An 18990-nucleotide genomic window follows, 5' to 3' on the forward strand; every position below is an offset into this window, starting at 1 on the left:
TCCAGCCGCCCAGCCAGCACCCCCAGCCAACTGTTGAAGACCCCTGACATCAAAGCACCATGGTGTTGAAGACCCCTGACATCAAAACACCATGTTGTTGAAGACCCCTGACATCAAAACACCATGGTGTTGAAGACCCCTGACATCAAAACACCATGTTGAAGACCCCTGACATCAAAACACCATGTTGAAGACCCCTGACATCAAAACACCATGGTGTTGAAGACCCCTGACATCAAAACACCATCATGTTGAAGTCCCCTGCCGTCAAAACACCATGTTGAATTCCTCTGACATCAAAACACCATGGTGTTGAAGACCCCTGACATCAAAACACCATTGTGTTGAAGTCCCCTGCCGTCAAAACACCATGTTGAAGTCCCCTGACATCAAAACACCATCGTGTTGAAGTCCCCTGCCATCAAAACACCATCATGATGTTCAGCTCATAGTGTCTCCTGTTACTGTCCTCCCTTCCACTGTACTGAAATCTACTACTGTACTGTACTGAAATCTACTGAACAGTTGCCTTCACCTGCTCCAGAGTTCACGTCAACACATGGAAACAAGAAAGACTACGACACCAGTTATGGTTCCGTCTTCTTTAGGACCCCACTCCTGTCATTGCGTCAGTGGACCGTCGTGGCCAAAAGTTTAGAAAATTACACAAATATTCATTTTCACAACGTCTGCTGCCTCAGTTTGTATGATGGCAATTTGCATATACTCCAGAATGTTATGAAGTGTGATCAGATGAATTGCAATTAATATGCAAAGTACCTCTTTGCCATGCAAATGAACTGAATCCCCCAAAAACATTTCCACTGCATTTCAGCCCTGCCACAAAAGGACCAGCTGACATCATGTCAGTGATTCTCTCGTTAACACAGGTGTGAGTGTTGACGAGGACAAGGCTGGAGATCACTCTGTCATGCTGATTGAGTTCGAATAACAGCCTGGAAGCTTCAAAAGGAGGGTGGTGCTTGGAATCATTGTTCTTCCTCTGTCAACCATTGTTACCTGCAAGGAAACACGTGCCGTCATCATTGCTTTGCACAAAAAGGGCTTCACATGCAAGGATGTTGCTGCCAGTAAGATTGCACCTAAATCAACCATTTATCGGATCATCAAGAACTTCAAGGAGAGCGGTTCAATTGTTGTGAAGAAGGCTTCAGGGCGCCCTAAAAGTCTCCTAAAGTTGATTCAGCCGCGGGATCGGGGCACCACCAGTACAGAGCTTGCTCAGGAATGGCAGCAGGCAGGTGTAAGTGCATCTGCACGCACAGTGAGGCAAAGACTTTTAGAGGGTGGCCTGGTGTCAAGAAGGGCAGCAAAGAAGCCACTTCTCTCCAGGAAAAACATCAGGGACACACTGATATTCTGCAAAAGGTACAGGGATTGGACTGCTGAGGACTGGGGTAAAGTCATTTTCTCTAATGAATCGCCTTTCCGATTGTTTGGGGCATCCGGAAAAAAGCTTGTCCTGTGTCATGCCAACAGTAAAGCATCGTGAGACTATTCATGTGTGGGGTTGCTTCTCAGCCAAGGGTGTAGGCTCACTCACAATTTTTGCAGTTTGTTGACGAACAATGCCTTTTCCAGCATGATGGAGCACCTTGCCATAATGCAAAAGTGATAACTAAGTGGCTCGGGGAACAAAACATAAATATTTTGGGTACATGGCCAGGAAACCTCCCAGACGTTAATCCCATTGAGAACTTGTGGTCAATCCTCAAGAGGCGGGTGGACAAACAAAAACCCCACAAATTCTGACAAACTCCAAGCATTGATTATGCAAGAATGGGCAGCCATCAGTCAGGATGTGGCCCAGAAGTTAATTGACAGCATGCCAGGGCGGATTGCAGAGGTCTTGAAAAAAAGGGTCAACACTGCAAATATTGACTCTTTGCATCAACTTCATGTAATTGTCAATAAAAGCCTTTGACACTTATGAAATGCTTGTAATTATACTTCAGCGTTCCATAGAAACATCTGACAAAAATATCTAAAGACACTGAAGAAGCAAACTTTGCGGAAATTTATATTTGTGCCATTCTCAAAACTTTTGGCCACGACTGTCAACACTGTCAATATTGCCTGAAAGAACTTCAATGGAATTAAGCCTCAGGGGTCTAAATGAATACCATCAAAATGTTAATTTGAATTTCATTGTGGTCATTGTGACGCATCATATTATTATGGGCGTCAGGAAACATAATTCTCTGAAAAACATAAACCTTTAGGGCTATATTATGTATATATTCATTACAATCTAGTATGTTAGCTAATATGGTTAATGCATCATGCATGTTAATGGAGAATAGAATCAACAGAACAGAATAATAGATATGAAATAAACCATTGACTCAGGTTAGTTTCCATCGTGTCCAACCACAACAACATCAGATATCCACTGTACAATAAGGCTTCTCCACAACATCAGATATCCACTGTACAATAAGGCTTCTCCACAACATCAGATATCCACTGTACAATAAGGCTTCTCAACAATAATATCAGATATCTACTGTACAATAAGGCTTCTCAACAGTAATGTCAGATATCTACTGTACAATAAGTCTTCTCTACAATAATATCAGATATCTACTGTACAATAATGCTTCTCCACAATAATATCAGATATCCACTGTACAATAAGTCTTCTCAACTAATAAGGGGTGTGGCCTGAGTCCTGGCCTGATCTCATTTGGCCCAGCCCACAGACCATGTTCAGCCCATAGGCCCAACCCACAGACCATGTTTAGTTTATAGGCTCAGCCTACAGACCGTTCAGCACATACTGTAGGCCCAGCCCACAGACCGGCCCAGTCCACAGTCCATATTCAGCCTATAGACGGTATAAGATAACCACACACACACCAATGTATACTACATGTGAATTATTGATGAAGGCTAGTCATTGAGGGGCATTTGGGATGTGTAATCTCCAAATGTTTGGGCATTTTGTATCTGTTATGTCATGTGAGAGTTCCCAGGGGCCCGAGCGAGTGAGCGAGCGACCGTGCAACATGACATGATTAGGCAGATTTGAGGATTAGGCTTCACTTCTATTTAAAACTGCTGCACGACACTAGGACAGAGTATTACTATATATGATTATAGAGAACCCTACCGGGTCATTCCATAACCCTACCGGGTCGTTCCATAACCCTACCGGGTCGTTATATAACCCTACCGGGTCGTTCCATAACCCTACCGGGTCGTTCCATAAACCCTAACCGGTGTTCCATAACCCTACCGGGTCGTTATATAACCCTACCGGTCGTTCATAACCTCCGGGTCGTCAATAACCCTCCGGTCGTTATATAACCCTACCGGGTCGTTCCATAACCCTACCGGGTCGTTATAATAACCCACCGGGTCGTTATAACCCTACCGGGTCGTTATATAACCTACGGGTCGTTATATAACCCTACCGGGTCGTTTTCCATAACCCTACCGTCGTTCATAACCCTACCGGTTCGTTCCATAACCCCCCGGGTCGTTCCATAACCCTCGGGGTCGTTCCTACTACCGGTCGTTATATACCCTACCGGGTCGTTATATAACCCTACGGTCGTTATATACCCTACCGGGTCGTTCCAATAACCTACGGGTCGTTCCAATAACCCTACAGGGTCGTTCCATACCTACCGGTGTTTTATAACCTACCGGGTCGTTCCATAACCCTACCGGGTCGTTTATAACCCTACGGGTCGTTCCATAACCCTACCGGGTCGTTCATAACTACGGTCGTTCCATAACCCTACCCGGGTCGTTCCATAACCCTACCGGGTCGTTCCATAACCCTGCCGGGTCGTTCCATAACCCTACCGGGTCGTTCCATAACCCTGCCGGGTCGTTCCATAACCCTACCGGGTCGTTCCATAACCCTACCGGGTCGTTCCATAACCCTACTGGGTCGTTATATAACCCTGCTGGGTCGTTCCAGGACCCTATTGGGTTGTTCCATAACTCTACCGGGTCGTTATATAACCCTATTGGGTCGTTATATAACCCTATTGGGTCGTTATATAACCCTACCGGGTCATTCCATAACCCTACTGGGTCGTTCAATGATCCTACCAGGTCATTCCATAAACCTACTGGGTCGTTCCATGATCCTACCGGGTCATTCAATGATCCTACCGGGTCGTTCCATAAACCTACTGGGTCGTTCCATGATCCTACCGGGTCGTTCCAGAACCTGAGAATCCAAAGAAATGGTCAAAAGCCACCTACGGACCCCCCCACACCCCAATCCCACACCACACCAATCCCACCCCTGAGTATACAGTATCAGTTCTCTATATTTGACAACTAGTACGGAGCTGTGGCTTGGAGTATTGTTTCTTCATACTACAGAGCCTTCAGAAAGTATTCATACCCCTTCACTTAGTCCACATTTTGTTGTGTTTCAGCCTCAATTCAATTCACTCTAAACACAATACCCCATAATGACAAAGTGAAAACATGTTTATATACATTTTTACAAATGTATTGAAAATGAAACAGAAATATCTAATTTACCTAAGTATTCACACCGGAGTCAATACAGCGGTCTTTCTGGGTAATTCTCTAAGAGATTTCCACACCTGCATTGTGCAATATTCCATTATTCTTTTCAAAATTCTTCAAGCTCTGTCAAATTGTCTAGCAATTATCAACAACCAATCATTTTCAGGGAGATTTAAGGAGATTTAAGTTAAAACTGTAACTCGACCACTCAGAAACATTCACTGTCTTCTTGGTAAGCAACTCCAGTGTAGATTTGGCCTTGTGTTTTAGATATTGCTGAAAATTAGAAAGTGTTCTCAGTCAACTTACCTGGTAAAATAAGGGTAAAATAAAAATAAAAAGCAAAGCAGTGCGACACAAACAACAGAGTTACACATGAAATAAACAAACATACAGTCAATAATACAATATAAAAAGGCTATATACAGTGTGTGTAAATGAGGTAGGATAAGGGAGGTATGGCAATAAATAGGCCATAGTGGTGAAATAATTACAATGTAGCAATTAAACACTGGAGTGATAGATGTTCAGAAGATGAGTGTTCAAGTAGAGATACTGGGGTGCAAAGGAGCAAAATAAAATAAAAAAATAACAGTATGGGGATGAGTTAGTTGGATGGGCTATTTACAGTCGTGGCCAGAAGTTTTGAGAATGAGACAAATATTAATTTTCCCAAAGTCTGCTGCCTCTGTTTGTATGATGGCAATTTGCATATACTCCAGAATGTTATGAAGAGTGATCAGATGAATTGCAATTAATTGCAAAGTCCCTCTTTGCCATGCAAATGAACTGAATCCCCCCAAAACATTTCCACTGCATTTCAGCCCTGCCACAAAAGGACCAAATTGCCATCATACGAACTGAGGCAGCAGACTTTGGGAAAATTAATATTTGTCTCATTCTCAAAACTTCTGGCCACGACTGTACACTGGTTGTTGGGGTGGGATTGGCGTGAGGTGTGGGGGGGGGGTCCGTGGGTGTCTTTTGACAACAACCAATCATTTTTCTTCATGTCTTACTCATTGGTAGGAAGAAGTTTTCTCCAAATCTGATGTTTGGTACTTATATTGAATATTATCTGAATCCTATCAATTAAAATGGCCGACATAAAATGTCAACAAAATAATGTTTCAGGAATGCCAATTTTACCCGTCTTTGACTACAGGGACGATTTGAGAACAATCTGAGATGGTGAGTGTCATGTTTTGATGAAATGACATGGAAATAATATGTTTTCTGATCTGACCTCTAGGACCAGCTAGATCTCACGAGCTTACATAAAAAAAGTGCTGTTTGCACGTCATTCTGTTACCAAACTTTGCATCTTCGTCATGTAGATTTATTTTTGTCAAATTTTCTGTGGAAATTGTTAAATGTAGTCCTTGTGCATAGAGTTAAATGGTTTGCTTAGGCTTTCACTCATTGGTTTTTGCTTGACATGGGGGAAAAAATCAGTTTCAGTGTCCCTCTGTTACCGTGGAATTGCCCAGTAGTAAAGTTCAAGTGGGAGGAAATTGCCCCAAAAAATTAACAAAAATATCCAGGAAGTTTTGGAGGTCCTTTTTTAGCAAGGACATGAGACATATAATTAGCTCTGAAAAGAGTGGGATCTGCAATATTTTAAGCCTACTAGTCATTTGAGCTTTGGCCAATAGTACCACTGGACTGGATAGTGTAGCCACAGCAAAGGCCCTTTGCCTAGGAGACGTGTCAACTCTGGCCTCTGGCCTGTATCTATTTCAGCAGCATTCTGATCAATCGGCTACTCCACGGTAAAATACTGACTGTCCAGGGAAAATGTCAAAATGCAGAACCCTAAATGACAGAGCTCAAGCAGGGTGGAGGTGGTTTGAAAAGTAAAGTGAAGGAAAATGTGGTTTGATTCCCTTGGAAGAGCTAAAACATGAAATTGACAGGTGCCATGCCTTTCCTGGACACTTTAGTCTGCAGTGGTCAATTTTCAAAAAACATGCAAAACATTGATGCAAGACTCACAACCCAGGGAAACAAACTAAATCCACATGAAATCAAATCGAACTCTAAATGGCTTTTACCTGAGACTGATAACTCCTTAAAAAGCTAATTCAGATTAATGCTGTATAACACACACACACACACACTCTCTCTCTCTCTAACAGTTATAATATACCTGTACCACTGGTGTGACCTCTCTCTCCCTCTGACTGAGTAATAGACTTAGAATAAGCTTAGATTGACAACACGTGCTCAAGACTAAACTGTCCCTCTACTCTACCTCCCTTTATCCAGTACAAAGGAGGACAGAGGGACATGTGTTTTCACACCCGAGTTACACTGATAACAAACGAAGCCAAAAGATAAGCTCCTCTGGTTGCTATACAGTCCCTTGACAACAGACTTGAAACAAAGTGTCTGTTGCGTTTCAAAAACAAATCTGATGCTTCTTTTCAGGCTGATAAATATGATCATGTTCTGAGATGGGTGACAAGACCATAAAAACATAAAGACCACTACAATTAGCTTGTTTTTTGTTGGTCATCACGTTGATGTTTTGTAGGTTAGTTGTTGCAATAACAGACTGTCTGATGTCCACGCAGGCAAATAGACAATTATCCCATAGTAAAGACAGATCTATACAATAAAGAAATGAATGACTTTAACACCTGCCGTGACTGTCAAACTCTCAAAGCCATACTACTAGCAAGTAGGAAGTGAATTACTTTACAGAAGAAGTGCACCTGTGCAATCATAGTCTATCTCAATATCAATGTGTCAAATCATTGAAAGGGTAGAGTTGTCCCAGGAAATACGCGAACAGAACCACAAGCCGTTGAATGAATACAGAGAAGAAGTAAAAGGCTCGAAAGAGACATTGTAGCCTTTCAGATGGTATCTAGTTTCCAGGTCAATAGATTCTTCACAAGCAGGCAACAGAGCTAATGTGAACATGTTTCCACCCCCTGACAGCCGCTGAATGCATATTGATGATTTGACATTGACAGAATAACGACATGTTGAACTAATGTTGGAGATCGTTTCGTCCGTTCACAGATCGTCCAGTTACACACAACTATCACGTTGACTAACCGCGCCGCTTCAAAGCTGGATACACAATGTCGCCGATCAGAATCGATATCAGTTCATGATACGCCGGGTGTACTTACTTTTTGAGAGTCCATCCCGCGGACCGAAACACAAACGTAATCAAACCCAATGCATAGGCAGGCAGGCACGCCACCTTTTCTCAAAAGAAGAAGACGGTTATTCCACTGGATGGTGGTCGGAGTTTAGTGTACATGCGCAATAGTTTTGTAACCCCGACCCTCATAAATTAGTGAAGCTTGATAACAACGGTAGAGTCGTTGTGCCCTCCACTGGCCTAAAGATGACTTGCAGAGATTTCTAAGTCCACTTCCAAGTTCAGGCACGAGGATCAGGATTTTGCGTATGGATCACTCTACTCTCAGGGATTTCCACAGTCTCGCGATAATGTTCGGTTGCTGTGGTTACGTCTGTTTTTTTAATATTATTTTTTATTAACAAACAAATATCAACAAACAAAATAGGAATAGTCAAATGCAAACAAGCTTACAAACTATTTACATTGCCAGGAATCCTAAAACTAACAAATCTTACTAATAAAACAAGTTTTAGTTGCCTTTTTGTTTTTCATTTTAGTAGTGGATATTATTCTAAGTGCCATACTGTTTAAATTCATTTATAAAGTGAAAAAAGTTAGATTTTGAATATAGTTGAATTAGACCATTTGCATTTGTGAATATGAAATGTACCTAATATTATTAAATCAAATCAAATTGTATTTGTCACATGTGCCTAATACAACAGGTGTAGGTAGACCTTACAGTGAAATACTTACTTACGAGCCCCTAACCAACAATGCAGTTAAAAAATATAGAATTTTAAAAATAAAACACACCAAGACAGTCGTGAAGTGGGCACGACAAAACCTTTTCCCCCTCAGAAGACGGAAAAGATTTGGCATTAGGTCCTCAGATCCTCAAAAAGGTTCTACAGCTGCACCATCGAGAGCATCCTGACCGGTTGCATCACCGCCTGGTATTCATGTATTCATTCCTTCATTCAGCCCTAACCCTAACTGTTTACAGAGACGAGAGTAAGTACTCAAATATATATTTAATAAGACAAAACGTTGATTACCTACACTATGTCTCCGGCAGTAGAACTTTGCAAGTAGCCTAAATCATGACCTCAAAACACCTCACATGGTCGGTCCTTTCACTGAATTCCAACATTTTCAAAACTTGCAAATATTTACAAATGTACACAACTTTTAGGGGCACATTTTGTCAAACCAAACAATAAATGATCATCAGTGGCAGCAGGTTATGCATGGGTTACGGACGGACAACCATGGCCTTCTGATACTATCAGTGAATAGAGTAGAATAGAATCATTTATCGTCCAATTATTTCAATGGAAAGGGATCATTTTGATGTCACAATACCCAAACTCAGGACTCTTGAAAGATTAGTCCAAACGAGGACTGAAAAATATCCAAATCAAATCAAATCAAACTGACATAACCACAACCAGAAGTCTGGGAGCAGCTCAGAGAGCATTATGGTTCTGTGTTGTCTTCATAGACCTCAGTCTCTATATAGCGGTCCTCTATGTATCCATCCTCCTCGTTATCCAACTCGTCTAGCCCGTGGTCCAGCTCATGGGCGCTGGTCTCCGTTTGCTCCGTGTCCAAGCTGAAAGTAGAGTAGCGTCCCGTAGTGTACACGTCAGCATCCTCCTCATCTCTCAACCGCTGGTGCCGGTAGTTGAACAGCAGCTTGTACCAGGACGGGGACTTGACGGCACACACGAGGAGCATAGAGGTGGTCAGGGCGATGGCTATCACACCCAGGAGAAACTTCCAGGTGTTCCCCACCACTGGCACCCCACTGCCACGGTCCACGCCTGAGCAAACAGAAACATCCAGGGGTCACATACTGTTTAACATTCTTCTGAGGTCTCCTCAGCAGGACGGGGGTCAATTCGAATTGAAGGCTGCCAATTCAAGTACACTGAAATTCCAAATCAATATCTAGGAAAAAGGGGGTGTCTATTTTCAATATCTTATCAATAACCTGGAAAGTAGAAGATATTTATTTCATTATTTTTTCATGTTTGTCAATTTTCAATTTGAATTGACCCCAACCTTGCTCCTCGGGATACGGGGCCTCCTCAGACCACATTGTTATAGAGTGATTTAACCTCCCTTCTCAGGGTAAGAGTGCTGATCTAGGATCAGGTGATTTAACCTCCCTTCTCAGGGTAAGAGTGCTGATCTAGGATCAGGTGATTTAACCTCCCCCTCTGTCTGTGTAATCTTATTTATTATGATCTTAAAAGCAACACCGATCCTAGATCAGCACCCTTACTCCTAATGAATACGGACCCTGGAGTCACGTTTGTGAACTCTTACGAAGTGTCCTTAGAGTGCAGCTGCTCTTGTCTAGATGACGGTTTTCCTTGTCTGCTGACTAAACGCCGTAGAATCATAACTGAAGTCATCTATTTTTTTAGGTCACCTCTCTCTCTCTCACATGCTTCTGTTCTCAACAATAGCTGTATTCAGTGTTTTAACCGTGTCATCCATCCGGGCAAATCAAAGCTTTTTTTAGTTTGAAAAGTCGACATCATATGATGTTGATAAGAGGAGACTATATCTACTGTAAGACCAAGTCAATTGATTTAATATATCTTTTTTTTTAAATCTTACCTGTTAAGACGAGGTTTGCATTTGTAGTAACTGCAAGTAACACTGAGTGTGTAGTGGTCTGGGCTGAGTTTGGCTTAGTGGTTGACTGAGTTGTAGGTGGGGGAAGTGTTGTTGTTGATGATGACCCTGAAAAGCAGCTGGTACCGTTGTCCATTATCCCTCTACCGGACAGGTCCTCAGGGCTGGCGCAGGTGGCATCTGAGACTCCTGAAGAAATACACACATTCCGGTTTTATCATCAACAAACTAACAACACGAAGGCAAATTTCGGTAAAGTAGGCCTCATTTTAAAACATTGTTGTCAGTAGATGTCAGCATGGCGTAAGTAAGGAACCACAGCCAGGCATTGAATGGAACAAATAGACCATGGGGATTACAAGCAAACAGAGATAGAAGAAGCTGCTTACTTATCTGGTCCTTTGAGTCGGTAATCGATTTAATCCGGTTGAGAAATACACAAGAGCAGTTCCAGGGATTCTCCTTCAGATCTAGCACCTTCAATGTATTCCTCTCCACAGAGATGTCTAAGTCCCGCAGTGTGTTCCCCCCGAGCCTGAGGACAGACAGCTTCTTTAAATCATCCAGTAGATGTAGAGGTAGTGACTGTAGACGATTGTAGGACAGGTCCAGCTCCCTCAGGTTAACCAGGCCAGCCAACGCCTTCGGCTCCACTCTACTGATGTTATTGTGGGACAGGTTGAGGACCTCCAGCTTTGACATGGCCTCAAACAGCTTCCCTGGCAGGTCAGTCAACCTGTTACCATCTAGATGGAGCTCAATCAGATTGGAGTAGTTCCTCAGAGCAGCTTCATCAGCGCTGGACAGCTCTATGAGGTTATTGCTCAGAATTAGTTTGGTGATGGTTTGACTGTAATTTGAGGGTATGAATTGCAGTGTCTTGTTGCTACAGTTCGCAGCCTGTAAATAGGATGACAAGTTATGTTGAAGTTATTATTCAAGATGTATGCTATTATCTCATCAAAGTTTCCCTCTCATTAAGCAGTTCATAGTTTCCCTCTCACTAAGCAGTTCATAGTTTCCCTCCTCTCACTAAGCAGTTCATAGTTTCCCTCTCATTAAGCAGTTTCATAGTTTCCCTTCCTCTCACTAAGCAGTTCATAGTTTTCCTCTCACTAAGCAGTTCATAGTTTCCCTCCTCTCACTAAGCAGTTCATAGTTTCCCTCTCACTAAGCAGTTCATAGTTTCCCTTCTCCATAAGCAGTTCATAGTTTTCCTCTCACTAAGCAGTTCATATTTCCGTCCTCTCATTAAGCAGTTCATAGTTTCCCTCTCTCATTAAGCAGTTCATAGTTTCCCTCCTCTCACTAAGCAGTTCATAGTTTTCCTCTCACTAAGCAGTTCATAGTTTCCCTCCTCTCACTAAGCAGTTCATAGTTTCCCTCCTCTCACTAAGCAGTCAAGTTTCCCCTCCACTAAGCAGTTCATAGTTTTCCTCTCACTAAGCAGTTCATAGTTTTCCTCTCACTAAGCAGTTCATAGTTTCCCTCCTCTCATTAAGCAGTTTCATAGGTTCCCCCTCACTAAGCAGTTCATAGTTTTCCCTCCTCTCATTAAGCAGTTCAAGGTTCCCCCTCACTAAGCAGTTCATAGTTTCCCTCCTCTCACTAAGCAGTTCATTGTTCCCTCCTCTCATTAAGCAGTTCATAGTTTCCCTCTCACTAAGCAGTTCATAGTTTTCCTCTCACTAAGCAGTTCATAGTTTTCCTTCTCACTAAGCAGTTCATAGTTTCCGTCCTCTCATTAAGCAGTTCATAGTTTCCCTCCTCTCATTAAGCAGTTCATAGTTTCCCTCCTCTCACTAAGCAGTTCATAGTTTTCCTCTCACTAAGCAGTTCATAGTTTTCCTCTCACTTAAGCAGTTCATAGTTTCCTCTCCTAAGCAGTTCATAGTTCCCTCCTCTCATTAAGCAGTTCATAGGTTCCCCCTCACTAAGCAGTTCATAGTTTCCCTCCTCTCACTAAGCAGTTCATAGTTTCCTCCTCTCACTAAGCAGTTCATAGTTTCCCTCCTCTCACTAGCAGTTCATAGTTTCTTCCTCAGTTCTAGTTTCCCTCTCACTAAGCAGTTCATAGTTTCCGTCCTCTCATAAGCAGTCATAGTCCTCTCAACGTTCATAGTTTCCTCCTCTCACGTTAAGCAGTTCATAGTTTCCCTCCTCTCACTAAGCAGTTCATAGTTTCCCTCTCATTAAGCAGTTCATAGTTTTCCTCCTCTCACTAAGCAGTTCATAGTTTTCCTCTCACTAAGCAGTTCATTATCCCTCCTCTCATTAAGCAGTTCATAGTTTCCCTCCTCTCATTAAGCAGTTCATAGTTTTCCCTCTCACTAAGCAGTTCATAGTTTCCCTCCTCTCACTAAGCAGTTCATAGTTTCCCTCCTCTCACTAAGCAGTTCATAGTTTCCTCCTCTCATTAAGCAGTTCATAGTTTCGCTATCAGTAGTCACCAGTTGGTCCTCAGTCCCAGCTCCTCAGTAGTCAGCAGTTGGTCCTCAGTCCCAGCTCCTCCAGTAGTCACCAGTTGGTCCTCAGTTCCAGCTCCTCCAGTAGTCACCAGTTGGTCCTCAGTCCAGCTCCTCCAGTAGTCAGCAGTGTGCTCACCAGCCACAGTAGCAGTAGTTCACTTGCAGCCATGTTCTTTTCCTTCAATGAATAATGTGAAAGATAATAAACACCATAAAAAAGCTATTGAGAATTCAGACATACTGAAGAGATACAGAAACATAGAAATAACACAGCGTTTCATTTCTGCTTCCTCTCTCTCTCTGTAAGGCAATGATGACATTGATGGTACAAGAGATCATGCTGTCTGATGACATTGACGGTACAGGAGATAACTGTCTGATGACACTGACAATACAGAGAGATAACTGTCTGATGACACTGACGATACAGGAGATAACTGTCTGTCTGATGACACTGATGGTACAGGAGATCACTGTCTGTCTGATGACACTGACGGTACAGGAGATAACTGTCTGATGACACTGACGGTACAGGAGAATAACTGTCTGTCTGATTACATGGACGGTACAGGAGATAACTGTCTGATGACACTGACGATACAGGAGATAACTGTCTGTCTGATGACATTGACGGTACAGGAGATACCTGCCTGTCTGATGACACTGACGGTACAGGAGATAACTGTCTGATGACACTGACGGTACAGGAGATCACTGTCTGTCTGATGACATTGACGGTACAGGAGATAACTGTCTGATGACACTGACGATACAGGAAGATAACTGTCTGTCTGATGACACTGATGGTACAGGAGATCACTGTCTGTCTGATGACACTGACGGTACAGGAGATCACTGTCTGTCTGATGACATTGACGGTACAGGAGATAACTGTCCGATGACATTGACGGAACAGGAGATAACTGTCCGATGACACTGACGGTACAGAGAGATAACTGTCTGATGACACTGACAGTACAGGAGATAACTGTGTGATACACTGACGGTCAGGAGATCACTGTCTGATGACACTGACGGTACAGGAGATCACTGTCTGATGACACTGATGGTACAGGAGATCACTGTCTGATGACACTGATGGTACGGAGTATGTTGATGTGAAACTGTGTCAGAGTACACTGTCTGATGAAACTGATGGTACAGGAGATCACTGTCTGATGAAACTGAGGTACAGGAGATCACTGTCGTCTGATGACACTGACGGTACAGGAGATAACTGTCTGATGAACTGAGGTACAGGAGATCACTGTCTGATGACACTGATGGTACAGGAGATCACTGTCTGATGACACTGATGGTACAGAGATAACTGTCTGACGACACTGACTGTACAGGAGATAACTGTCTGACATTGGATGGTGCAGGAGATCACTGTCTGTCTTGATGACATTGACGGTACAGGAGATCACTGTCTGACATTGATGGTGCAGGAGATACTGTCTGTCCGATGACATTGACGGAACAGGAGATAACTGTCTGATGACACTGACGGAACAGGAGATCACTGTCTGATGACACTGATGGTACAGGAGATAACTGTCGTTTGAAACTGATGGTACAGGATGTCACTGTCTGTCTGATGAAACTGACGGTACAGGAGATCACTGTCTGTCTGATGAAACTGACGGTACAGGAGATCACTGTCTGACATTGATGGTGCAGGAGATAACTGTCTGACGACACTGACTGTACAGGAGATCACTGTCTGACATTGATGTGCAGGAGATAATGTCTGATGACTACTGTACAGGAGTAACTGTCTGTCTGATGACACTGATGGTACAGGAGATCACTGTCTGATGACACTACATGTACTGGAGATAACTGTCTGATGACACTGACGGTACAGGAGATCACTGTCTGATGACACTGATGGTACAGGAGATCACTGTCTGTCTGATGACACTGACGCTAAAGGAGATCACTGTCTGTCTGATGACACTGACGGTACAGGAGATCACTGTCTGATGACACTGACGTACAGGAGATAACTGTCTGTCTGATGACACTGATGGTACAGGAGATCACTGTCTGTCTGATGACACTGACGGTACAGGAGATAACTGTCTGATACACTGACGGGGTACAGGAGAAACTGTCTGTCTGATTACACTTGACAGTACAGGAGATAATGTCTGAGACACTGACGATACAAAAACTGTCGTCTGATGGCACGACGATACAGGAGATAACTGTCTGATGACACTGACGCATACGAAGATAACTGGTCTGTCTGATGACACTGATGGTACAGGAGATCACTGTCTGTCTGATGACACTGACGTACAGGAGATAACTGTCTGATGACACTGACGGTACAGGAGATACTGTTGTCTGATTACATGCAGGACAGGAGATAACTGTCTGATGACACTGACGATACAGGAGTGAAACTGTCTGTCTGATGACATTGACGGTACAGGAGATAACTGCCTGTCTGATGACACTGACGGTACAGGAGATCATGTCTGTCTGATAGATTGACGGTACAGGAGTAACTGTCTGATGACACTGACGATACAGGAGAAACTGTCTTGATGACACTGATGGTACAGCAGATCACTGTCTGTCTGATGACACTGACGGTACAGGAGATCACTGTCTGGGTGGACATTGACGGAACAGGAGATAACTGTCTGATGACACTGACGGAACAGGAGATAACTGTCTGATGACACTGACAGTACAGAGATAACGTGTGATACACTGACGGTACAGGAGATCACTGTCTGATGACACTGATGGTACAGGAGATCACTGTCTGATGACACTGATGGTACAGGAGATAACTGTCTGATAGAACTGATGGTACAGGAGATCACTGTCTGATGAAACTGATGGTACAGGAGATCACTGTCTGTCTGATGACATTGACGGAACAGGAGATAACTGTCTGATGACACTGACGGAACAGGAGATCACTGTTTGATGACACTGATGGTACAGGAGATAACTGTCTGATGAAACTGATGGTACAGGAGATCACTGTCTGTCTGATGAAACTGACGGTACAGGAGATCACTGTTGTCTGATGAAACTGACGGTACAGGAGATCACTGTCTGACATTGATGGTGAGGAGATAACTGTCTGACGACACTGACTGTACAGGAGATCACTGTCTGACATTGATGGTGCAGGAGATAACTGTCTGATACACTGACTGTACAGGAGATAACTGTCTGTCTGATGACACTGATGGTACAGGAGATCACTGTCTGTGATGACACTGCATGTACTGGAGATAACTGTCTGATGACACTGACGGTACAGGAGATCACTGTCTGATGACACTGATGGTACAGGAGATCACTGTCTGTCTGATGACACTGACGCTAAAGGAGATCACTGTCTGTCTGATGACACTGACGGTACAGGGAGTACACTGTCTGATGACACTGTGACGATACAGGAGATAACTGTCTGATGACACTGACAATACAGGAGATAACTGTCTGATGACACTGACGATACAGGAGATAACTGTCTGTCTGATGACACTGATGGTACAGGAGATCACTGTCTGTCTGATGACACTGACGTACAGGAGATAACTGTCTGATGACACTGACGGTACAGGAGATAACTGTCTGTCTGATTACATTGACAGTACAGGAGATAACTGTCTGATGACACTGACGATACAGGAGATAACTGTCTGTCTGATGACATTGACGGTACAGGAGATAACTGCCTGTCTGATGACACTGACAGTACAGGAGAAACTGTGTGATACACTGACGGTACAGGAGATAACTGTCTGATGACACTGAACGTACAGGAGATAACTGTGTGATGACACTGACGGTACAGGAGATCACTGTCTGATGACACTGATGGTACAGGAGATCACTGTCTGATGACACTGATGGTACAGGAGATAACTGTCTGATGAAACTGTGGTACAGGAGATCACTGTCTGATGAAACTGATGGTCGTACAGGATCACTGTCTGTCTGATGAAACTGACGGTACAGGAGATCACTGTCTCTCTGATGACACTTCGGTACAGGAGAAACTGTCTGATGAAACTGATGGTCCAGGGAGATCACGTCTGATGACACTGATGGTAACAGAGATCACTTGTCTGATGACACTTGATGGTACAGGGAGATAAACTGTCTGAGTTGAAACTGATGGTACAGGAGATCACTGTCTGATGAAACTGATGGTACAGGAGATCACTGTCTGTCTGATGAAACTGACGGTACAGGAGATCACTGTCTGACATTGATGGTGCAGGAGATAACTGTCTGACGACACTGACTGTACAGGAGATCACTGTCTGACATTGATGGTGCAGGAGATAACTGTCTGATGACACTGACTGTACAGGAGATAACTGTCTGTCTGATGACACTGATGTACAGGAGATCACTGTCTGTCTGATGACACTGACGCTAAAGGAGAATCACTGCTGTCTGATGACACTGACGCTAAAGGAGATCACTGTCTGATGACACTGCATGTACTGGAGATAAACTGTCTGATGACACTGACTGATACAGGCAAGATCACTGTCTGTCTGATGACACTGATGGTACAGGAGATCACTGTCCTGTCTGATGACACTGATGGTACAGGAGTATCACTGCTGTCTGATGACACTGGTGGTACAGGAGATCACTGTCTGTCTGATGACACTGATGGTACAGGAGATCACTGTCTGTCTGATACACTGACGCTAAAGGAGATCACTGTCTGATGACACTGCATTGATACTGGAATAACTGTCTGGGTGATGACACTGAGTACAGGAGACGCACTGTCTCTTGATGACACTGATGGTACAGGAGATTCACTTGTCTGTCTGATGACACTGACGCTAAAGGAGATCACTGTCTGTCTGATGACACTGATGGTACAGGAGATCACTGTCTGTCTGATGACACTGATGGTACAGGAGATCACTGTCTGTCTGACGACACTGACGGTACAGGAGATCACTGTCTGTCTGATGAGACTGATGGTACAGGAGATCACAGTCTGTCTGATGACACTGATGGTACAGGAGATCACAGTCTTCTTTCTGGTTTCTATGTGTTTGTGTTTACTCCTCCACCGCGTCACAATGGAATGACACGGTGGTCACTACAGTACTTCCTTTCCATTTTGACGTGTAGCGATTGATTATCAATTATCTCAATTATCACTAGAAATCTGTAGTTCAACGTCATGATCATGAGCAAGGTATGCAGCTGATGGAGTATCAGTGATGCGTGTCTCGCTGGCAGCTAATAGGCCAGGTCTGAGTATACATCAAGTTAATTCCTTGAATAACAAGCATTTATCTTGCTAAACAGAAGTAGGATCTTAATTTGATCACCTTGTTGCAGGATATTTTTTTACTTGTAGTGTATTTGAGGCTTAAAAAATCCTTCTGAAGTTTGTAATTTCCACTTTTAAATTTCAGACTTGATTTTCCCTTACGAAAAATGTATTAACCCCTACAAAAAATGTCTGTTAATTATAATCCACATAATAATGTCTTGTTGCTGCAGGATTATTTTTGTTTTGTAGCAAACTGGCTCAAATTAAGATCCGACATCTTGTATCACACACATCATTATTTTGTAGTATAGGTTGACAAAGAAATGTTTCCTGAAACTATGAAATTCCTTTAGCCACGAAGGCCATAGGTTGTCATGCACATTCTCATAAATAGAAGAAGGAAAAACACCAGGACTTGTTGACATATCGAGGAGTAACAAAACATGTCAACCCAAAAAACAATATATAATACTTTACAGATATTTCAGTGAAATTCTTACCTGTGTGGGCTGAGGAGTGGAGCCTGTTGGAATGAGAACAATGTAGAGAACCTTTGGTCTGGCTCGTAAAAGACGTTCAACTAGCTAGCTAAAGATTGACCACAAATGTGCATTTCCTATGAACTGTAAAACATTTATCAGACTTTGTCCTCATAACCCCGTGACACTGTTATCCAGGTTATTAGTTAGTCAAATTGTATTTTACGGGGCGCTTTTCATTTTCAGATAGAAATCACAAAGATCTCAATATTATCAGCAACCGTTTCAAAAAAGGACTTGAATATAAAGGCAAAATAACTTTAAGCAAAATAAAAGAAAAATTTTAAAAATGTCTCCCATAGAGAGCTCTTCCAAACTGGAAGTCTTCAGACTAGCTTGGAAAGACAGTACCGTGCAGTATCGAAGAGCCCTCACTGCTGCTCGATCATCCTACTTTTCCAACTTAATTGAGGAAAATAAGAACAA

General features: G+C 43.0%; 2 protein-coding genes across 4 annotated transcripts in view; both read right to left on the minus strand.

Annotated features, from left to right (window-relative positions):
• LOC112070365 (FSD1-like protein) overlaps positions 1 to 7918 on the minus strand; it is a 68939-nt gene extending 61021 nt beyond the window's left edge. Inside the window, exon 1 of the mRNA XM_070438940.1 lies at positions 7662 to 7918. Within this exon, the coding sequence (XP_070295041.1) occupies positions 7662 to 7676 (15 nt within the window). The 5' untranslated portion in view covers positions 7677 to 7918. The remainder of the gene's footprint in view (positions 1 to 7661) is intronic.
• Positions 7919 to 8637: 719 nt separating this feature from the next.
• Positions 8638 to 18615, minus strand: LOC112070366 (leucine-rich repeat-containing protein 19). 3 transcript variants are annotated; one of them, XM_070438942.1, is made up of 5 exons: positions 18526 to 18615; positions 12789 to 12913; positions 10657 to 11167; positions 10250 to 10456; positions 8638 to 9444 (listed from the first exon to the last, which is right to left on the minus strand). In XM_070438942.1, the coding sequence occupies exons 3-5, from the start codon at positions 10967 to 10969 to the stop codon at positions 9098 to 9100; spliced, it is 867 nt and encodes a 288-aa protein (XP_070295043.1). In that variant the 5' UTR covers positions 10970 to 11167; positions 12789 to 12913; positions 18526 to 18615; the 3' UTR covers positions 8638 to 9097. The 3 variants fall into 3 exon arrangements, with proteins under 3 accessions (XP_070295043.1, XP_070295042.1, XP_070295044.1); XM_070438941.1 differs by having other exon boundaries at positions 12718 to 12913; XM_070438943.1 differs by lacking the exon at positions 10250 to 10456 and having other exon boundaries at positions 12718 to 12913.
• Between the last annotated feature and the right edge of the window lie 375 nt (positions 18616 to 18990).

The sequence above is a fragment of the Salvelinus sp. IW2-2015 genome, unplaced genomic scaffold, assembly GCF_002910315.2.
Source record: "Salvelinus sp. IW2-2015 unplaced genomic scaffold, ASM291031v2 Un_scaffold1305, whole genome shotgun sequence".
NCBI classification, from domain to species: domain Eukaryota; kingdom Metazoa; phylum Chordata; class Actinopteri; order Salmoniformes; family Salmonidae; genus Salvelinus; species Salvelinus sp. IW2-2015.

What these genes read in the sequence shown, in the direction of transcription:
- LOC112070366 (XM_070438942.1), bottom strand. Translation starts at nt 10,969, where the DNA reads ATGTCAAAGCTGGAGGTCCTCAACCTGTCCCACAATAACATCAGTAGA. An exon ending in CGACTCAAAGGACCAGATAA is followed by an intron (nt 10,457 to 10,656) that starts GTAAGCAGCTTC and finishes GTATTTCTTCAG; the next exon opens with GAGTCTCAGATGCCACCTGC. An exon ending in TGCAAACCTCGTCTTAACAG is followed by an intron (nt 9,445 to 10,249) that starts GTAAGATTTAAA and finishes CTGTTTGCTCAG; the next exon opens with GCGTGGACCGTGGCAGTGGG.